At 38.9% G+C, this 21515-nt stretch overlaps 1 protein-coding gene across 1 annotated transcript in view; it reads right to left on the bottom strand.

Moving 5' to 3' along the window:
* Positions 1–20435, bottom strand: part of CHSY3 (chondroitin sulfate synthase 3) — a 286560-nt gene extending 266125 nt beyond the window's left edge. Inside the window, exons 1-2 of the mRNA XM_023196872.2 lie at positions 19279–20435; positions 16579–16862 (exon numbers count right to left, since the gene is read on the bottom strand). Of these exons, the coding sequence (XP_023052640.1) occupies positions 16579–16862; positions 19279–20080 (1086 nt within the window). The 5' untranslated portion in view covers positions 20081–20435. The remainder of the gene's footprint in view (positions 1–16578; positions 16863–19278) is intronic.
* Positions 20436–21515: the final 1080 nt, after the last annotated feature.

A 21515-nucleotide genomic window follows, 5' to 3' on the forward strand; every position in this document is an offset into this window, starting at 1 on the left:
AAATTGGGAGATGTTGATCAAAGGATAGAAAATTACAGTTAGATAAGAGAAATAAGTTCAAGAGAGCTATTGTACATTGTGATTATTATAGTTAACAATATACTGTATACTTGAAAACAACTAAAATAGTAGATTTTAAGTATTCTCACCACAAAAATATGAGTGTGCAAGTTAATGCACGCTAATTAGCTTAATTCAGCCATTCCATAATGTATACATATACCAAAACCATGTTGTACACTACAGAAATATTCAATTTTTGTCAACTGAAAAATACAACTTGAAAAAGAACATGAAGTTATAAACAAGGCAGATCACTCAGCTGTTTAAAATCTTTCAAGCCTTCCCATTTCTCTTACTAAACATCTCTTCCATCAGCTGGCTCCTGCCTCTCTGGAACCTTATTCTTGTGTCATTTCTGCCTGAATGTTTATATATCAACCACATTAGCCCATAACCAATTCTACACACATCTCAGTAAGGCCTTAGTCTGGGTATTCAACTCTTCCCAGGTTCATTCTTATGCTTTGCTTCTGGACTCAAATGTCACCTCTTCCCAGAAGCCTTCCCTGGTGAAATAATCTGAAGTGGCCTCCACATTTAATCCTTCCAGCATCATCTAGCTCATTTTTTCTCAGAGTTTGTGATTATCTATTTGTTTATTTGTTTATTTCATATCTCCCTCCATGAAAATATAAATTCCACAAGGACAGAGAACTCACCTATCCCACCATCCAGAAAAGTATGTCTTTCCCAAGAGATATTCAGTAAATGTAGAATACACAAATGAGACATATTAAAGAGGGGTAATCATTATTCGAGGAATTTGCTCTTCTTTTAAAAAAATTTTAGTAGTCTAAAAAGGTTGGGAATTTGTGAGTTAATTGGAGGATGCTATGCAGTGCATTTTCCTCTTGCTCTCACAGAACTGTGTGCACCTCTCTTAAAAAAATAATTCAATTGGTTTGAAATGCTGGGCAGCATTAAAGTAAAAAAAAAAAAAAGAATAAGGATTATATCTAGGTACTGGCATAAGAATAACTACAGAAAGTTAATTCTTTTTTTTTTTTTTTTTTAGATGGAGTCTCATTCTGTCACCAGGATGGAGTGCAGTGGCATGATCTCAGCTCACTGCAACCTCTGCCTCCCAGGTTCAAGCAATTCTCCTGCCTCAGCCTCCTGAGTAGCTGGGACTACAGGCGCATGCCACCACGCCTGGCTAATTTTTGTAATTTTAGTAGAGACAGGGTTCCATCATGTTGGCCAGGATGGTTTCAATCTCTTGACCTCGCGATCCACCCACCTTGGCCTCCTAAAGTGCTGGGATTATGGGCATGAGCCACTGTGCCTGGCCATTAATTCTAATTTTAAAAGCATTCAGAACAATGTGAGTAATATACGACCTCTTGAGATAAACAAAAATTGAGGGTAGAGGAGGTAACGTATGTATCAAGTTGTCTAATGTTTGAGAGAAACTATGGAAATATAAAAAAGAGTGGTTAGTAGGGGTTTGGGGGAAGCTCTCTAGGAAGAAGAACAGAAATTGATTTTTCATTATATGTATTTTTATGCTTTTTAGTGTTTAAACCATTTTATATTAGTGATTTAGTTCAAATCACTAAATAGAATTTAAATTTTAAATAATTTAAAACAAATTACTAAGTTTAATAAATCAAATTTTAAACAAATTAAACTTTTTAATTCTATGGCTGTGATACAATTTCTTTTTAATTTTAAATATTAACTACTTTACCCATGAATAGAATTTACTTAAAACAAATGCATTTATGAAGTCTGATAATACTCAAAATGATTTTGTACCCCTGCCTGCCTAATCTGGGAAAGTTATTCAACTAGGTGATCCTTACTTTTCCACTAAAAAGTTTTCACAAAGGGCTGCAAAGCCATACATGATATCTGCCCTCAACTCCCATGATTTTTCCTCTCTCATTCCCTTTTACTACTCTCACAAAGTACCTTCTTTAATTCTAGTTTCCCTTGCCTTCTGCCTAGTTCTTGACCTGCCAATTGTGTTTCCCTAGGGACTTGTCCACCTACTCTTCCCTGCAGAAAAGCTTCTCCCTCAGACATCTGCATAGCTCAAATATCATTTTCTCAGTGAGGCCCATCTAACCACCCTATTTAAAACTGCACACCTACCATCCTGCATTCATTTCCCCTGCTTATATATTGTCTTTCCCATTATAAAATAAGTTAGGGAAGTTTGTCTATTTTGTTGACTGCTATAACCTCAGAACTTGGAACAGAGCCTGGTATATTAGATGTTCGATAAGTATATGTTGAGTAAATGAATAATGAATGAAACTCAATGTTCACAAACAAAACTCATTCTTCTTCACGCTTTCCCAATGGCTCAAACACACCAACCACCTAAGTTTCTTTTTCCTCTCTTATACCCTATCTCTAGGAATATTATCATCATCCAAATCCTAGGCATCATCTTAAAAATTCTTCCATTCCTCTACTGCATATCTAACCAATCACTAGTTCTGCAAATTCTCTTTCCTCCTTAGCTCTTAAGTCCATCTCCTCACTTCCATTTCCACTATGACTTAAAATTCATCTCTCCCTGGATCTTGGGAAATAGCTGTCATTTGTCACAATCCCTAAGAACAAAAACCTCCAGTACATCCTTCTATGCTCCAGCCATTAAGAGGTAATCTGATCACAGTGCTCACCTACTCAGAACTCTTCAAAGCTCCCCATTATCTACAGAACTGATTTTCCCACATGACTGCTCATTAGAATCACCCAGAGAGATTTTTAACAATACTATGCATGGCACCACTCTAGACCAATTATGTTACTCCAGGTTATTCTAAGAATAACTGATTACTGCACAACATAGGAAACAGCTAACAGAGTAAGGAAACGACCTATACAATGGGTGAAAGTGATTATAAACCACACATCTAGTAAGAGATCGATAACCAAAATATATAAGGAATTCAAACAATTCTACAGAAAGAAAACAAGGAATACGATTAAGAAATGGGCAAAGGACCTGAACTGACATTTTGAAAAGACATACAAATGGCTAACAGATACATGAAAAAAAATGTTAAGACACCACTAATCATCAGGGAAATGTAAATTGAAATGAGATATCACCTCATGCCTGTTAGAGTGACTATTACCAAAAGATGAAAAATAACAAGTGTTGGTAGGAATGTGGAGAAAAGAGAACCCTTGTACACTTTTGGTGAGAATGTAAATTATAATAGCCATTATGAAAAACAATATGGGGGTTCGCCCCAAAATAAAAATAGAACTACCATATGATCCAGCATTTTCACTTTTGGTTATATATCCAAAGGCAAATGATATTAGTCCATTGGAGAGATATTTGCATACCCATGTTCATTATAGCATTACCCACAATAGCCAAGATATGGGATCAATCTATGTATCCATCAGTGGATGAACAGATAAAGCAAATGTGCTACATATACACAACGGAGTACTGTTCAGCCATAAACAAGAATGAAATCCTTGTTTCATTTGCAACAACATGGATAGAACAAGAGGGCGTTATGTTAAGTGAAATGAGCCAGATACAGAAAGACAAATTTTACATGTTCTCACTCATATGTGAGAATTAAAACAACAACTCATGAAGATGCAGAGTAGAATGATGGTTGCCAGAGGCTGGGGGTAGGTAGATGGTGTTAAAGTGGTAATGGTTAATGGGTACAAAAACATAATTAGATAGAATGAGTAAGATCTAGTATTTGGTAGCACAATAGGGTGACTGTAGATGAAAACAGTTTATTGTGTATTTTAAAATAACTGAAACAGTAACATTGGAATGTTCTTAACACAAAGAAATAATAAAAGGCCTGAGATGACAGATACCCTGATCACCCTGAGTTGATATCGGCATTGTATGCCTATATCAAAAAATCACGTGTACTGTATTAATATATACAACATATACCATACAAATTAAAAATAAAAATGTTTTAAAGTAAAAATAGAAGAAATTCTCTCATCTGTGACAACATGGATGGAATTGGAAAACATTATGCTAATGCAATAAGCAAGCACAAAAAGACAAATACAGTAGTCCTCCCTAATCCACCATTTCACTTTCTGTGGGTGGTTTCAGTCACCTGTAGTCATCTCTGGTCTAAAAATATTAAATGAAAAATTCTAGAAATAAACAATTCATATGTTTTAAATTGCACACTGTTCTGATAGAGTGATAAAATCTTAAGTCATCTTGTTCTATTCTGCCCAGGACATAAATCATCTCTTTACCTAGTGGATCTCTGCTGTAGATGCTACCTGCCTAGCGGTCACTCAGTAGCCACCTTGCTTCTCAGACTGACTGTCAAAAGTATCACAGTGCTTATGTTCAAAGCATCATACTGCTTGTGTCAAGGTATCATAGTGCTTGTGCATAGTACTTGTTTTACTTAATAATGGCCCCAAAGTGCAAGAAGAGTTGATGCTGGCAATTTTGGTATGCCAAAGAGAAACCATATAATGTCTCCTAGGAGCGAAAGAGTAAAAGTTCTGGATTTAAGAAAAAAAATCGGCCATGCACAATGGTTCACGCCTATAATCTCAACAATTTGGGAAGCCAATGTGGGCAGATGACTTGAGCTCAGGAGTTGGAGATCAGCCTGGACAACGTGGCAAAGCCACGTCACTACAAAAAAATTAAAAAATTAGATGGGCATGGTGGTGCATGCCTGAAGTCTCAGCTGCTTGGGAGGCTGAGGTTGGAGGATCACCGGAGCCCAGGAAGTCGAGGTTGCAGAGGGTCGTGATTGTACCACTGCATTTCAGCCTGGGTGACAGAGTGAAACACAATCTTAAATAAAAATAAAAAAAAATCATATGGGGGGATTGCTAAGGTCTAATGTAAGAATGACACTTACATCCATGAAATTGCAAAGAAGGAGAAAGAAATTAGTACTAGTTTTACTGAACACTTCAAACTGTAAAAGTTACAACCACAGGGTGTGATAAGTTATATCACAAACATATTAGTTATAATAGAAAGGCATTAACTTTATGGATGGAAGCCATGATCAGAAATCACACCGTTCCAACTGATGGCAACTGGGTTCAGTACTACAGAGGGTTTCAGGAATCCACCAGGGGTCTTGAAACCAATTCCTTGGCTGAGCACAGTAGCTCACAACTGTAATCCCAGCACTTTGAGAGGCCAAGGTGGGTGGATCACAAGATCAGGAGCTCAAGACCAGTCTGCCCAACATGGCAAAACCCCATCTCTACCAAAAATACAAAAATTAGCCAGGCATGCTGGCACATGCCTGTAATCTCAGCTACTCAGGAGGCTGACGCAGGAGAATCGCTTGAACTTGGGAGGCGGAGGTCGCAGTGAGCCAAGATCGCGCACCAATGCACTCTAGCCTGAGCGACAGAGTAAGACTTTGTCTTAAAAAACAAACAAACAAACCAAAAAAGAAACCTATTTCTTGTGGATTGGCGGGGGCCCACTGTACCACATGTCCTCACTTCTGTGTGGAATCTAAAGCAAATGAACGCATAGATGCAGAGAGTAGAATGGTGGTTACCAGGGACTTCAGGTGGGGTAAATAGGAGGATGACAATCAAAGATTAAAAAGACTCAATTAGATAGAAAGAATAAGTTTGTTTTTTAAATTGAATCTGTTGCACAGCATGGTAAATATGGCTAATACTTGAGTACTGTACATTTCAACATAACTAAATCTTGAATGTTCTCTTTAGAAAACAAGTAAAATATTTGAGGTGATGAATAGGTTAATTAGCTTGAGTTAATCACTCCACATTGTATGAAAAATCATTACATCACTTTTTGCCTTATATATACATATACAACGATAACTTACTAATATATAAGAATAAAAATGTTTTATTATAGTTATACAAAGCAGTGTTGTTGACAGAATGCCTACTGATACGGTTTGGGCTTTGTCCCCACCCAAATTTCATATTGAATTGTAGCTCCTATAATTCCCATGTGTTGTGGGAGGGACCCGTGGGAGATAACTGAATCATGGGGGCAGTTTCCCCCATACTGTTCTCATGGTAGTGAATAAGTCTCAGGAGATCTCATGGTTTCATACGGGAAAACCCCTTTCACTTGGTTCTCATTGTCTGTCATGCCTGCTGCTATGTAAGATGTACCTTTTGCCTTCCTCCATGACTGTGAGGCCTCCCCAGCCACATGGAACTGTGAGTCCATTAAACCTCTTTTTGTTTATGATTTACCCAGTCTCAGGTATCTCTCCATCAGCAGTGTGAGAAAAGACTAATACACCAACTATGTCCACTGAAATGCAATTGATTAGTTGACAACACCTTATAAATATTAACAGTTTTCCTACCTTTGCATCTATTTGTACATTTATCCCAGCATTCTCTAATACTGATATGTGTAACTATCTTTGAGTTATTCTCTGAACAGTTGGTAACATATTATTTCTTTATTAACTGATGAAATAAATAAGACCTTCAATGCGTATATTTTTGCAAGAATCATGATTTTACCTTCTAAAAAATACATTAGCAGAATAAATTCTTAAGGTCTTTGCCTGCCCATGCATCCCCACTCACCTGGCATTGCCCCTATGTGTTACTTCCAGTTTGGGGGAAGCATTTTCCTGTTCTCCTCAGGCATTTCTTCCCTACATTCCTGTGTATCCTGTACTTTTCTCCATCATAGCAGTCACCTCTAGCAGTGGGCTCAAAACTATTTGTTGAGAGTGATGGAATAGAATCAAAATTACCCATTTAAGCTTTTAAAAAATCTAAAAAATTACACTTAAATCACATATGTCATTCTGATACCTTTTACCATCAGAGATGAAATTATTTAAGTCAATGTTAAAGCAATTAAGCCAATGTAGACACCCCACCTATATTATAAGAACTCTCTTACTATGCATTGCTGAGATGTAATACATAAACAAAACTATAAACCTTAAGCTTTGGACAGGTAAAATATAGCTTTATGAGAATGTTTTAAAATCAACCTTGGATATTTTTTAAGAAAAAGGTAATTAATATATGAATCATGAAAATCAGATCATGAGAAAACATACAGTTATGAGTGATGGCTTTGTAGCCACTGTCTTAAAGTCCAGTGATTAGTTCAGTAACAGGCCAGACAAGAACGGAAGGGCAGAAATGTTCATTATTATCCTGTGATTCCCCAAAGGAAAACAAAGCAAAACCAATTTTTAACAAATAGTTTTAAAATAGACTAGATATTTGAATATGGGAAATTGATAAAACAAATTTACACAATCGTCTATACCCGGAAGCCAAATTAGAGTCACCTGAGAAGTTTTAAACACTGCCCATGCTGCAGGTCTCACCTGTAAGAGATTTTTACATAATGGATGAAGGGGGTGGGGGAGTCCAGCATCAGAAGTTTTCAAAGTCCATTGAAAATTCTATTGTGCTATCAGGAACCACCCTGAATGAACACCTTCCCTATTACAGCAAAGTCCACCACACAAAAAGAAATAGCAATGAAACTCTATACAATCAACATTATCCCACTCCCATGAGAGGAACAAATAATATAAACATTATAAGCTGGAAAATATTAATAACAGTTAACCTTTATGCAGAATTTATTGTGTGGCAAGCATTATTCTAAGGGCTTCTAATACACTGACCTTTTTATGCCTCACAACAGCTTTGTATGGTTGGCACTATTTTATGCCTTTCTGCTTCTGCAAAAATAGCTAGTAGTTGTAGCCATTATCCTAAATGCTTAACACTGTGAGACATTACTCTGAATGCTGGTATTTGCATTGACTCATTTAATCTTCATAACAGCTCTAGGGAGTACGTACTGTTACTACAACAGGCTGTCTATATCTTTGGATATCTTGGATGTGGAACCCACATCCAAAGATATAGAAGGCCTATTGTTCTACACTATTTTATGTAAGGAACTTTAGCATCCATGGATTTTAGTATCCATGGGGGTCTTAGAAACAATGTACCTCAGATATGAGGTCTGACCCATTGTAGCTAGATAAGGAAACTAAGGCACAGAGAGGTTACATAACTTGTGTAAGGCCACACAGCTGGTAAATGGCAAAATTAGCATAAGAAGCCAAGTAATCTAGTGCTCGACTTAAAATACAAAATCCTAGTTATTTGTGTGATTCAACAGGCATAAAATATATTAATATACAAGAAAATTAATAAAAATGTCTTTATTTTTCTCCTCTTCAAGGGATAGATACACAAATAAAAGAAGAAGCTTACTTAAGAAAACTCAAATAAGAACAATCTGGTCCTAGTTCTGAGAGAGGTACCAAAGTTGGACCCAACTAGAGATATTTCATGAACTATAATGAAAAAAAAATTTTAGAAGGATGTCAGCGACGAGAAACCCAACTCTATATTAGGTTTGAAACCAAGAAATCAGTGGGAAGCCTGACTCCTCCTCCCTGTGCACTCCATGAAGACAAGGAAGGCATGTGTGTTGTTTACCGCTGATAAAAACTGCTTATTAAATACATTTGAGCAAACAAAATCATTTAGGTATATAAGATGTGAAATGACTGAAGTCTAAGGCAGAACATTTTCAATTTATTTTAACACCATAATTTTTCATATTTTATGAGATACTCATGTATATTAAATATCCTTACTTCATATAACATTTATTTCTGTATAATAGGATATCAGATTAAAACATACTGTTTTAATTAAAATGCCTATTTTTTCATATTTTAATTTTTACATGAAAATTTTACCTTAAAATTAAATTATTATTATAAAAACAGACCTTTTAAATAATCATCTCAGTAGCTAGGTGACCACATTTCTAAGCCAAGCTGTTTGGAATTCTCTGAACCTCTTCTGTGCTCAGTTTAGGGGGCCATCCTGTCCTTAGCTGGTTGGTTTCCTTCATCTGTGGTGGGTATATTTAATATCTACCCCCCTCCTGATTAGCAAAGCACAACTATAGATCTGCCGTTAATCAACAACAGAATAGCCACACTCTGGGTTCTCACCAGAGAATATGCATATCTCAGACTTCCTGTTGGACAACCTAATATAAAACATTTGAGTGAGACATAACAGCCTTGAAGGGCTCTTTGAAGAGTATTCTAAATTTTACAATAAAATCAAGCAAGGAACCAAATAATAGTACACTATGACCATAACTGCATTGTCTCTAAGTTGAATTTCTTTTGTAGATTTGCCCTTTTGAGCTGTAGCCCTGGCTTCTATTGAGGGAATTATTAAGGAACATCCAAATTAAACCATGCTATTCTACCTATAGAAGTGGTGCTAAGGATGTGATCCGCTACATCCCTCACAACTTCCTTCTGTTCTCCGTGGGAGATTTCTCAGGTCTCAGTATCAAAAGAAGTTACAGTTCTCTTTCATGCCAGGAAAACAGGAACTCAACATGTATCTTTATGGTTTTATCAAATTTTCTGCACACTTTTCTCTTATTTCTTCACATTTTATTTTTATTTTACTATACGATATTTATATTAATATGTATATTTCTTTAAATCACCACTTTTAGAGACACAGAAACTCTACAAATAAACAAATAGCTTTGCAATAAAAATTAATGAAATTGAAAGAGATAATGAGATGTTCAGATACCACTGACTGTGAAGAATGATGAGCATAGCTTTCAAAATTACAAAGGTTGAGTAAAACTTTTTAAATCTCAAAAAATTAATAAATGCATTTCGTTCATCTGTTACTTCCAAAATTGTGCCTACTTATTTTTTAAAAACATGTTATTTTGATTCAGTTAACTTAGAAACTTGTTATATAGTTTCCAAGATAGAGTATCTTTAAACACATATCATGACTCAAACTGATTTATATGTAGTTAAGCCTCAACTAGAATGTTGTTTAATGGTTAGGACAGTATTTAAGACAGACAACATTAGAAATGTGAAGAACTGCAGCTCCTCAATTTTTCAGTTTATGTAGGTTTTCTTGTGGTTCAATAATATCAAATAATTACTCATGTAACGCAGTAAGCTGATTTTGTTTCTAATTTCAATGAATTTTTTAACTGAAACGCCTGATTAACAGCTATATCTTTGTGCAAAAATAACATGCTATAATAAAACTTAAATGTAATATATTTATATAATAGAATATATTTCTCTGTAATTTCAGCATCATTTACTAGATAGAAAAGAGACTAAAATAAATGTTTCCCAAAGCATAGCTTTTTGGAGACCAAGACAAAGAAAGGGAAAGTAGGAAACTGACCTGGAATTATTTCAGGACGTTAGAATGTTTGTGATCAATTAAAGAGAAAGAATATTCAAAGATTTTAAATTAATATGAGTATTTTTGTTATCATAGAGCTTACTTCAAATTGCCTGCAGGCATCTTCCAAACTTAACATTTTTCATAATTGTAGGAAATCATCTTCTTGGAAAGCATAAATTGTCACAATTTAGGTGATAAGACATCAGTTAGTGATAAAAATGAACTATCCAAGCCTACAATGCTTACCATATCATGCTTTTCCATCAACTCAGAATGCAATTTTATTTTGTATAATGAAGAAAACAGTGTGGAAGAAAAGAAGTTTTACAAAATCAATGCATGATGATTTCATCTGACAAGTGGGATGGGAGTGGGAAGAGTAGGTGTGAGAAGCTTACTACTTTTAGTAAAGTTAAAAACTAAATTGTGACTGAATCAGACCAAGAAAAGATTTTGAAAGACTGAATTTTAAATAAAAATCCCTGCTTTATATTTTTCATATATATGAATATACTTTGGGGACATAAACATGTTCATGATTGAGTAAAATCAACATTAGAAAAGAGGGAAATTTGGCCGGGTGCAGTGGCTCATGCCTGTAATCCCATCACTTTGGGAGGCCAAGGCAGGCAGATCACCTGAGGTCGGGAGTTCGAGGCCAGCCTGACCAGCATAGAGAAACCCCATCTCTACTAAAAAAATATAAAGTTAGCTGGGCGTGGTGGTGCATGTCTGTAATACCAGCTACTCGGGAGGCTGAGGCAGGAGAATCACTTGAACCTGGGCAGGGGAGGTTGCAGTGAGCCAAGATCATACCATTGCACTCCAGCCTAGACGACAAGAGTGAAACTCTGTGTCAAAAAAAAAAAAAAAAAAAAAAGAGGGAAATGTATATGGAATAGGAAGCTAAGAAGGATGTGCAGCAGCCCTGTAAGAATAACACAGATATTTTAATCTTAAAAATTTGTTATTAAGAACTTATTGATAGTTCAGTTTCTTATGGTACAGCTTTCTGATACTACTTACAAGCTCAGGAAAACACTGCCACAACATATCCTTTTGTGAAATAATGTAATTTCCTAGGGTGTTTACAGACTTTAAGGAACTAAGATTGAACATAAAACATTCTAGTGTAAAATTATCACTTTAAGAAATCTAATAAAAATCTAGTTAGTCTTATGAAATAATTTTTAAAACTACAGAGAAATATTTTTACCAACATAGAACTCTGTTGTCTTTGAAATAACATTTAATTGAATGAAACTGATATCTTCTTTGGCTCTATTTTAGTGCAAACATTAAAATGATAAACACAAACTATTCTTAAGCTGACTCTTAGAAGAAATGCAAAACTCCTTCAAAGAGAGAATAACCATCAGAATTAAAATTATTTTATGATTTGAATATAAGTGATCTTGTTAAAAACAAAATCAAAAAACAAAACTTTCAGTTCTGCTAATACACAAAATGAACATGGATGTATAAATAATTTTTAACAGTGAGAATATTTTTGTTATTTACTAAAAACATATCTATAACAAAATGTAACTATGTTACATAATAATACAATTTTAATGGCCAAATTTGTGACATATTAACTCTTCCATAAATTAAAATATTTAAAATATACCTCTCAGTATCACTGGAAAATCACTTCATTTTCTAGAGAATATTATCACGAAACTTGCAATATGTGGATTGTCCATTTCAAAAGATCAAAACTTTCATGCCTACATAAGCCAGGAAGGGAAAATAAACGTGCAGGAAGAGTCTCACAGACAATAACAGGACATGAAAGGAACTGTAGATTGCCTGCCTCTGCTAAAGATGTCAAAAAACAAAAACAAAAACAAAAACCTTAAAATACTCTATGTGCCAAACAATGTTTAAGAGCCATATGCAGCCTCCCAAACTGCCAGATTGCAGCTCTAGAAAAGCAGTAGCCAAGATAGAGCTTAACAAAAAGTGTGATCTTTGCCAACAGGAGAGGCCAATAAATTCAAACACTTGCAGAGTGAATAGAATAGAATGATTTCTTCATGAGTATGCATGCTTCATTCAGTTAGTAATCTTTGCTTATAAAGTTTGAGGTATAACCCATGAAGTCTGTTGATTATTAACATCTGCCATATGGCCTTAAAACAAGATGCCTCAATCCCAGGTGGGAAAGGGAGAATCTCAATTTAGACTCTCCAGTGATCACAGGCACACAAAGAACCAGTCTGTGTAAGGCTCACTCTCAACCAAAGGCCTCTTTATTCTGAACAGGTCAGGCCATGTTGGAGCCCTAACTGCGATCTACTGCGGTCTGGGTGCACATCCTGTGATCTTTTAAGATGCCTAGGTTGGCCTTTATGAGCACATTAATTTACTAGAAACCTGATGAAAAGCAGTACATATCAAAATACATTTGAAATTTATCACTCAAGCGGAAGGAAATAGAAAAAGTGAGCAGAAAAGACAGAGAAAAAGAGCAAGAGACCAACAAGCAAGACAGACTTCCTCAGACCACCTGGGCCTTATTGTGAGAAAGGCCGGAAGCTGCAGATCATTACCTCAAAGACCTGAGGTACACTGGGAGGAGGTTCCCGCTGCCTTGAGAGACAAGCCCCTGGGTGTTCATGAGTTGACTGAAGAATGAGAGACTATTCACTTCCTTCCCTACTGAAGATGCCACAGAAACTCAAAAAAGGCGGCCATTGTTCTGGCAATCAATTTAGAAATCTATACAGTAATATTTTTCCTTACGTATATCTGTTTGGGATTCTTTACATATGTATATTAAATAATAATTTGTTAGGTAATATTTTCCACACAACATCCTCAAATTCAGTTATATATATCTTCTACATATTAGGTGTAAAGACTGAAACAAATATTTGTAATGCATTTTTAAAACAGGTGTCTATATTGCACAGTAAGTTTCACTAATGCTGAATTCCTCATACTTCTAAAATACTGCAACATACTGGTTTCGTATTCTTTACCAAAAACAGCTTAACTCTCTGAGAATTCATTTTTTATTTTGACCTTTTTGATATAAATGAATCACCCATCCATTACTAATAATTATTACGTGAAATATAGGAATCCACATTGTATAATACAGTACGTGATATCTATAACATTAGAACAATAAAAACTAACATCTATTGAAAATGTACCATGTGCCAGACACTACCCTAAGGGCTTTACATGGATCATTTCACCTAATCTTTCCTGAAATGTATGAGATAAATATTCTTACAAACTCCACTTTCAGTTGAATTACACAAGACTTAAAGAAGTAACCTGCGAAAGACAATTAAACTAGTAAATGTTAAAATGGTGGCTCAAACTCCAGTTCAAATCCCCCCATCACCTTTCTCTCTCTTTGTCTTTCTCTTTTACAATATATTTTTAATGGTACATACAAACACAGAGAAAGTAATTTCAGTTTAGCAGTTAAGAATAATACTGGAAGCTTCATTCCTGGATTTTATAAAAAATATAACTTATATTCAAGGAAAACTAACAATTATATATTTTATTTAATAATTCTTTCAATTCTCTTTTTAAAAGATCTGCAAGCGTGTTCACCATTTTTAAAAGATGACATTCTATCATGAACATTTGATCTATTCAAACTCAGAAATCATGAACGTGCTGTCTTAACAGGACTCTCAACTCTGAAAGAACTTTTATTAGAAGGATAAACAAACAAACAAAAAAACTCTAAAATTTGTGAAAGGTATAGATAAAGGAAATTTAAAATTTTACGAAAATTCTATTGCAGATAGTGCTTTTAAAAAGAACTATGGGAAAAAAGTAATGATCAATTTCATAGCTTTTTTAATGAGCAGATGTAAAATCTCACCTTTACTGAGAATGGCAACCTGGAGTAGAATAGACCAATCTTTCTATATAATATGAACAGTATCATACATGGACACCATTTCCACTAACATAAAATCCAAATTAGAAAGTGAAGTATGGCATCTGTGAATGTTATACCCAGTTTAGCTGTGCCCCAAGTTACCTACTTAGGTGTCTCATGAAACACAGAACACATTCTAGAATTAAAATTCAGATATCATTTCTTTGTATATATATCTTCACTAGTTTTGCTAACAATGCTTTTTCACATATCTCTTGGTAATAAAATTTACCGTCACTTCTCTACGTAAGACTTTTGAGACTTTGTATTAGAATTAAATCAATGCGTTCTTTAAATTAATACTATTTTAAAAAGTTCCTTTAAAGACTGAAATCCCAAAACAAAGTAAATTCTATATAATAGCTTAGAAAAACATAAAGTCAACAGTACTTATCTAGAAAACATTTTCTAATGCTAGGAAAACATGTTGAGATGATTAGTTTAGTTTTATACAGATTCATAAGTCAGTGATGATCAAGTGTCAGTCTAAATTCAAATGTATTATGAAAAGTTACTGAAAGTGTTATATTCACCAGGTTACAGCCTGTAAGACTTGGAATCTCTTTTGTTTCCTCTTACATCAGTTAATAAAGGGATCTAAGATTGCACTTATTCTAACAGACAGGGTGCACATCTATGATATAACTTCTCTTCACTTTAACCAGGACAAAGGCCTATATTATAAATAAAATATTAAATCAATTTTTGAGCTCCCAATTTTGTGCATATCTTACTCTCTTGAACATGAAGGAATGGAATGCTAGCTAAAGACTAGGCCTTCATAGCAGAATCAATGAGAACTTGAAAAGAGGAACGTTTAAACACTATCTTGGTTAAAATTTTATATATTATATTAAGGTAATAAAGTATCATATAAAACACAATAATTTCCCATCTATATTGTTAACTACAGATGAGATTTTTTTACTTATCCATACAAATGATATGTTTTTACTTATCCATGTAAAGTAAATATCTGCAAAATAATAACAGTATGTAAACAAAATCAACTGAGTATGTTCTCTTTATTAAATATTTTTGCCTTTTGTTTTATAACAAAGGAAGAAATATTTTATTGAGTTTATTCTAGATGACCTGTCTCTAAACTGTAATGTTTTTACATAAATTTTTATCCTAAAGGGTAGTTGTAGGATGGTTTTTACAAATTACCATTTTATTATCAAAATAAATTAGCAACATAATCATTTTAAATTTTCATGCCTATTTCAAATGACTAATAATTTTTACTTTCTGTAATGTATAAAATATGTCCCCAAAGTATAAATACCATAAAGCATAAAAGAGAAAGCAAAATTAACTAAAGTGAGACTACACTTACAAGAAAAACAAATTAAACTGTGTATACAGTGACTTCACAGGGAACATATTTCCATAAAATGTTTCTTCTATACTAAGTGACATGAAAAATTTGAAAACATAAGCAAAGGAGTTAAGATATAATTTACAAAGCTGTGCACTCGGTAGCTAAAATAATACTAAATTCCAACTACTTGAAAACCAAACTATACTAAAGACAATACATTATTTTAATGTTAAATAAATTTCTATAAAAATTATCTATTAGGAAGTGTATTTTAAATAAAATGTTATTACATTTCAAAATCAATTTCTGAAGGAAAAAATCTCAAAGTATTTCATAGAAATGATCACAGCAACAAATAAATAGCTAAGATTATTTAAATAATTGTTCCTCTTCAGAAAATAGCATAAGAATAGACATAAACAAATTTTAGGGAATCTGTCAAAAATACTAAGCAGCTACTGAACACCATTTAAACTTCTGCTTTTTTTTTCAGACAACTCATTCCTTTTATATGCCTAAGGAAATACAGTGATGGGAATTTTGTGAATACATCTACCATAAGTGATACACTATTAGTTTACTTTTCTAATATCTTTAAAAATATGTTAAATTTCCACTGGAAAATATCCAAAGAAACTTCAGATTTTAACCATTTAAAAACAAAGAGATGCCATTACACACCTAACCAAAAATAAAATAAAATAAAAAGGCACACTACCAAATGCTAAAGGCTACAGCTGAAGAGAGGAGTAAAATTACACCCTTGTTAGAGAAGAGAAATAGATTCACATGTATATAAGCACCAATAAATCAAGCAGAGGAGGATATAAGAATGTTCCAGAGATGTGGCCGTAAGTATAGGCCACTGCTTGAAGTTAAGGGGCATGCTAATAACAAAGTCTCAGACAGGCCCTGACACCTAATGAGAAAGTTATCTCCCACTCTTGTATCCCCAAAGGGCTGCTACTATCACTTTCAAGTAGATACAGATACAGAGACAATGAATAGAATTGCTGCCCTAGATTATAAAAAGGCATATACATGTACTATGTGAACATTTTCATCACAGCTCAAGGCTTACCTCATAAGACCAGACACACTGAGTCCCACCAAAACGCCGAACACATCTTCCTACTTCCACATCCTCGTGAGTCGTGTACATTTCTCTAAGGCATTCACCAATATGTGGCACCATCCTCCTGAGAACTTCTCGGCTAAAGATCATGCCAGGTCCTCCCATACAGAAGTTCTCCCCAGGCTCCAGTCCCAGCTTTCCAAGCTCTTCAATATTCCCCAGGCCAGTCTGCCCCAGGTAGAGAGGCTTACTGCTGTTTAGTGATCTAAGAAACTCTTCTAACTTATCACCTACAAAAAGAAAGGCAACAATTACTATGTCTCCTTATTTCGTAATCACTTATAATGTACAAGGTAAGGGACAGAACCTTAAACATTGTGCTTAAACTCCTCAGTCTTACACAATTGAACAGAAGAAAAAACCTCTTCCAATATTCTATCATTTTGAAAACACTAATTCATATTTATTAAAACATTGAAATTATATCAGCTTCTGGTTAAGGTCACTGAAAAACCTTAACAGCTCTGACAATCACCAATTTTCTGTAAAAGGTGAAATAATGACAAGGAAAGTAAAGACAGGTTTCTCAGTATATTTGAAGTAACGAAAAGTTCCCAGGAATATAAAATAATATTATATAATGGTATTTAGCATTGTTTTGGCTGACTGTTGATACCTACTAATTATTTTTTACTCATAATTGGTTTAGTTCAGTGTTTTGCCATTAACTAAACTTCAGTCATATGCAACCCACCCAGTTTTCGAGGGTGTTTGAATCAACCCTGTCTTGAAATTTAATTTGAGAAGGCACCTTTTTAGAAGAAAAAGTTTGCCAAAAATTAGTGTAATTGGTTTCACTTGTAGTTTGCAAGTTCAGGAAAAAAACTTTTAAAAATAAAATTTTGCAGGTAAAACAGTTCAGAAGCACTTGGTATTCTAAGTGATACACTGGAATAAGTAGAGTCACCTTCTTCATATTCCTAGTCAGCATCTTTACTGCCATTTTTGATGAGCACAGCATCTGCAGTCATTATCTTGATCCCACGCCTTGCCCCTTGTATCTCAATGAGTTTCAGCTATTATTGAGTTCTTAATATAAAACACATTTCGTTAATAGAAATTGAAATAATATGTCATTTTAATGTTCTGAAGGACAATCTTTCAAACTATTAAAACAAATGAAAGAAGTAGGTGCTGTTGATGCATTTTATAAATTCTCTGCAAAGTGTGGCAAACTTCTGCCAGGAAACCTTCGAAATTTTGACACATCCAAGACAAGGAACTTAAAGTAGAGGAAGCTTTTTTCTTTGAGGCAATCCTAAATATCACTGTTAAAAATGTAATGGGACCATTCTTTATGTTTGTATCCAATTATCAGTATTTTCTATTCCAACCAACTCTAGAGTGACTTCCCTCCTTCCAATCCAAACCCAAGAGATTACACTAATTCCTTGTGCCAAAATGTGACAGTTAGGGTTTATTGTTTGGCTTTTTGTTTGTTTTTCTTGCCTTATGTGAAAAGTACTATCTGAATCAGGAGAAAGCAACAAGGCTACGAGTAGAGGCATAAAATAAGGAAGGGCTGCCCCCCTTTGACCAAGAAGCTAGGAAATGTGGAACGCTCAGAGAAACCTCATTCAGTACAACCCTGCTGCTTCCCTTGCGTTCCTCCCCATCTCTGCAACTGGCTGGACTGGAAAGATTCACTTCTCTGACCTAAAGAACTTTGATCCGCTGAGTTTAGAAATTCTCTGTCCAGAGCCGCCCACATTCCGGGAAAAAGACTGCGCCTCTTTTAAACTGACAAAAAAGTTTTTTCTTGCTGCCTGTGGTTCTGGGAAGAACTTCCAGCCTCTGCTTATCACCGCGGCCACCAAAATGCACTGGAAAGGAACCAGTACTAGTGTGTGCTAGTACGGTCTGCTGTTCCCGGGGTCTGGCTTATCAGTGGGTGCTTTCCTCTTCTTCCCCACCACCAATTCCTTACGATATGCCCATCCTCTCAGGGTTTTATTGAGGTGTGGCAGGGGGATGAGGGACGGCTTGGTACTGCACTGTAGTGGCTGGAAGGAGCAGCGCGCTAGGGCGGTGGGGATGGCCAGGGACTCCCAGTGTGTGGAGAGTTAAGCCAAAGGGAAGGGAACACATAGAAAAGGGTCCCGGAGAGCGAAGATGATTCCTCAATCTGAGCAGTTCCAAAAGTGCGCTAGATCCAGTTTAAACAAAAGAGCAAGATTCAAAGCAAGAACACTGGATCTCCAGACTGGTTGTAGCCAGCATCCTCCGTCTTCCCTTCCTGCACCAAAGACCACGCCCCTCTGGACCGATTGGGGAAACTACCATCAGCAGGGGCTTTCAGAGGAGGGCAGAGTGGGAATGGCCTTTGGTTTAGCTCTAAGGTCCCTTTTCTAACCTCTCCCACACGGTAAAGACTGAGGGACAAGCGCGAGGCGGCACCGAAAACAGCAAGTGAGGAAGGCGAATAAAGCCAGGCAGGTGTGAGAAGGGTCCTGATTGCAGAAGACCAGGAACGGGCTACCAATTACCGGCGGATGCAAGGGGTGGGGAGGGCGGGCCAGGGCCTGTGGGAGCCGGGAGCACGTGCTGGCAGAGAAGCAGCGGAGGGGCTGGGCAGGGGCTAGGGCCGGTTACAGAGAAAGGAGTCGGGGAGGCAGGCAGGCTGGAAAGCGGGCGCAGGGAGGTCACCTTTGATGTAGACATCGTCGTCGGCGCGCATGAACCACTCATACTTGTCCAGGTAGTGGTCGTGCATGTACTTGATCATCATGAAGGACTTTTTCTGGGGAGGATAGGAGTCGTCCACACCCGGCAGCGCGATGACAGGCAGGGGTGGCGGGGGCTGGCCGGCGTTGGGGGGCTGCTGGCTGGAAAAGAACTCCACGCGGCCGGGGATGAAACGCGCCCAGGTTCGCTGCGCGGCCAGCGCGCGGCTGCCCAGGTACTTCTGCGCGGTCATCACCCCCACGTATAGGAAGTCCCGGGGTCGGGCGCTCGGGGCGGCAGCGCCCCCGTCCCCGCTGCCGTTGTGGCTACTCCCTGGCCGGCCGCCTCTCCGCTGCCCAGCCGCGCCCCCGTCCTCCTCCTCGGGTTCCCCCTCGGCCGCTGGAGCACCGGGAAGCCCCGTCGCATCCTCAGGCTCACGTCCTCGCCGCCGCTGCTGCAGCAGAGGTGGCTGCTGCCAGGGGCTGCTTCGAAAACTGGTGATCCCGGGGGCTGCCTCGGGCAGCGGTGGCCCCTGGAGCTCCTGGCGCGCGGGGGGCGGCGACTGCTCCTGCCGTGGCCGGGACTGGAGCTGGAGGAGCGGCTGCTGAGCGCCGGCGCCGGGGCCAGCCGCGGAGCGACCGTAGTAGGAGCAGAGGCTGGAGCCGCGTCTCTTCCTCTCGCTCAGCTCAGCCACCCTGGGGGCGATGAGCCAGGACGCGGCGGTGAAGCCCAGTACCAGCCCTAATGCCACGCTCATCCACGGGCGGCGGGAGCGCACAGCCATCGCGGCTGCCCCGGGCGCGGACGCTCGCTGGGCTGCCGCGGCGCGGCACGGGGGTTCCGCGGCTCACACCCGCCCCTCCTCCGCCTTGGCGCCCCCAGCCCCGGCCGCAGCCCGCCGCCTAGGCGCCGACACCGGCTGGAGGTCGGAGCGCCGCGGACGCTTCGACCGCCGCGGGCTGCAGCTGCCTGCTGGGCTCTCGCTCAGGCTCTGGGCCGGAGCTCCGAGCGAGGGTCGGGAGTGAAACTTCTCCCGGCGGCGACGGTGGCGGCGGCGGCGGCAGCGAGAGGAGCTGCAGGAGGAGGAGGAGCAGCAGCGGCGGCGGCAAAGCGTCCGCTCCTAGGCTGCCACCCTGTCACTGGCGCTCCTGGGCCCTCCCTCCTCTCTTCTTCCCGAGCCCCCGCCCTCGCTCCCGCCTCCCGCTCCCCCCGCCGCCGGGCTCCGAGCTGGCCCGGAGGAGGAGCCGCAGGCGGCACCGCTGCCAGCCGGAGGGAAGCGCGGGCCGCGGTATTTCCCCGTCACCCGCCCTTGGACGCCCCCCGTCCGCGCCTCAGTCCAGAGCCGGCCTCCTCTCCGGAAGGAAACGATCCCTGTCGGGCCGCCTCCGGCTTGCAGCGCCGACGCCCCCTCTTCCCTCCTCCCCTAGCTCTTGCTCTCCGTCCCATTTCCCGTCCCGTCCCGCCCCTCCGCTGGCCTCCCGACACTCGTGTCTGGGGGCTCTACTGGCCTCCTCCCGGCGCCTAGGCCCCGCTGACCTCATCGGCGGAGCTCGGGTCCGGGAGCCCCCACTAAGTTCGTTGCTGTCCCTCCGGGCTTTCCTCCCCCGGCCCACAGCCGGGTACGTCCTGGCGTGACCCTTCCCACTCTGCCCCGCCCCAGGTCTGCCAGGGCGCCACTCTTCGCGTTTTCCGTCCTTTCCACGTTGTTCTTACCTCTGCCCCTCCGCGCCTTCTCTCTCTACTCGGTCACTTGTCAGGAAACCCAACCTCCCATCCCAGCACCTCTCCTCCCAGCCTAACTTCCCGCCTACCTGCATCCTCCACCAGCTCTCCTCAGTCCATCACAGAAGGACCATTGTCGTTTGGAGTCTCTCCTAAGAAAATCTCTAAGGGATTGGAAATACTTACCCTGAAAGGCTGAGGGAGATGATGGTGACTGGGAGTTCAATCCCCAAAGAACGTAAAAATCCCATGTCCACCTGTTGAGTTGGAAAATGTGAGGCTGCCTAATGGTCTCCCCCTCGGCTCTTCTGATGACAGCTGTTCTAGACATGAGAACCATGGTCTGTTTTCAGTCTTGCTAGAAGATTGGCTCAGTGGGACTGTCAAATAGTGGAGAAATGGGCACACATTCACAGGGCCAATACCCTGAAGATCCAAAGGAAAGAAAGTCTTACCCCCACAAAATAAGTGAACTTAATCAAAAAATAAAATGGAAG

Source organism: Piliocolobus tephrosceles, chromosome 4, assembly GCF_002776525.5.
Source record: "Piliocolobus tephrosceles isolate RC106 chromosome 4, ASM277652v3, whole genome shotgun sequence".
In the NCBI taxonomy this organism is placed as follows: domain Eukaryota; kingdom Metazoa; phylum Chordata; class Mammalia; order Primates; family Cercopithecidae; genus Piliocolobus; species Piliocolobus tephrosceles.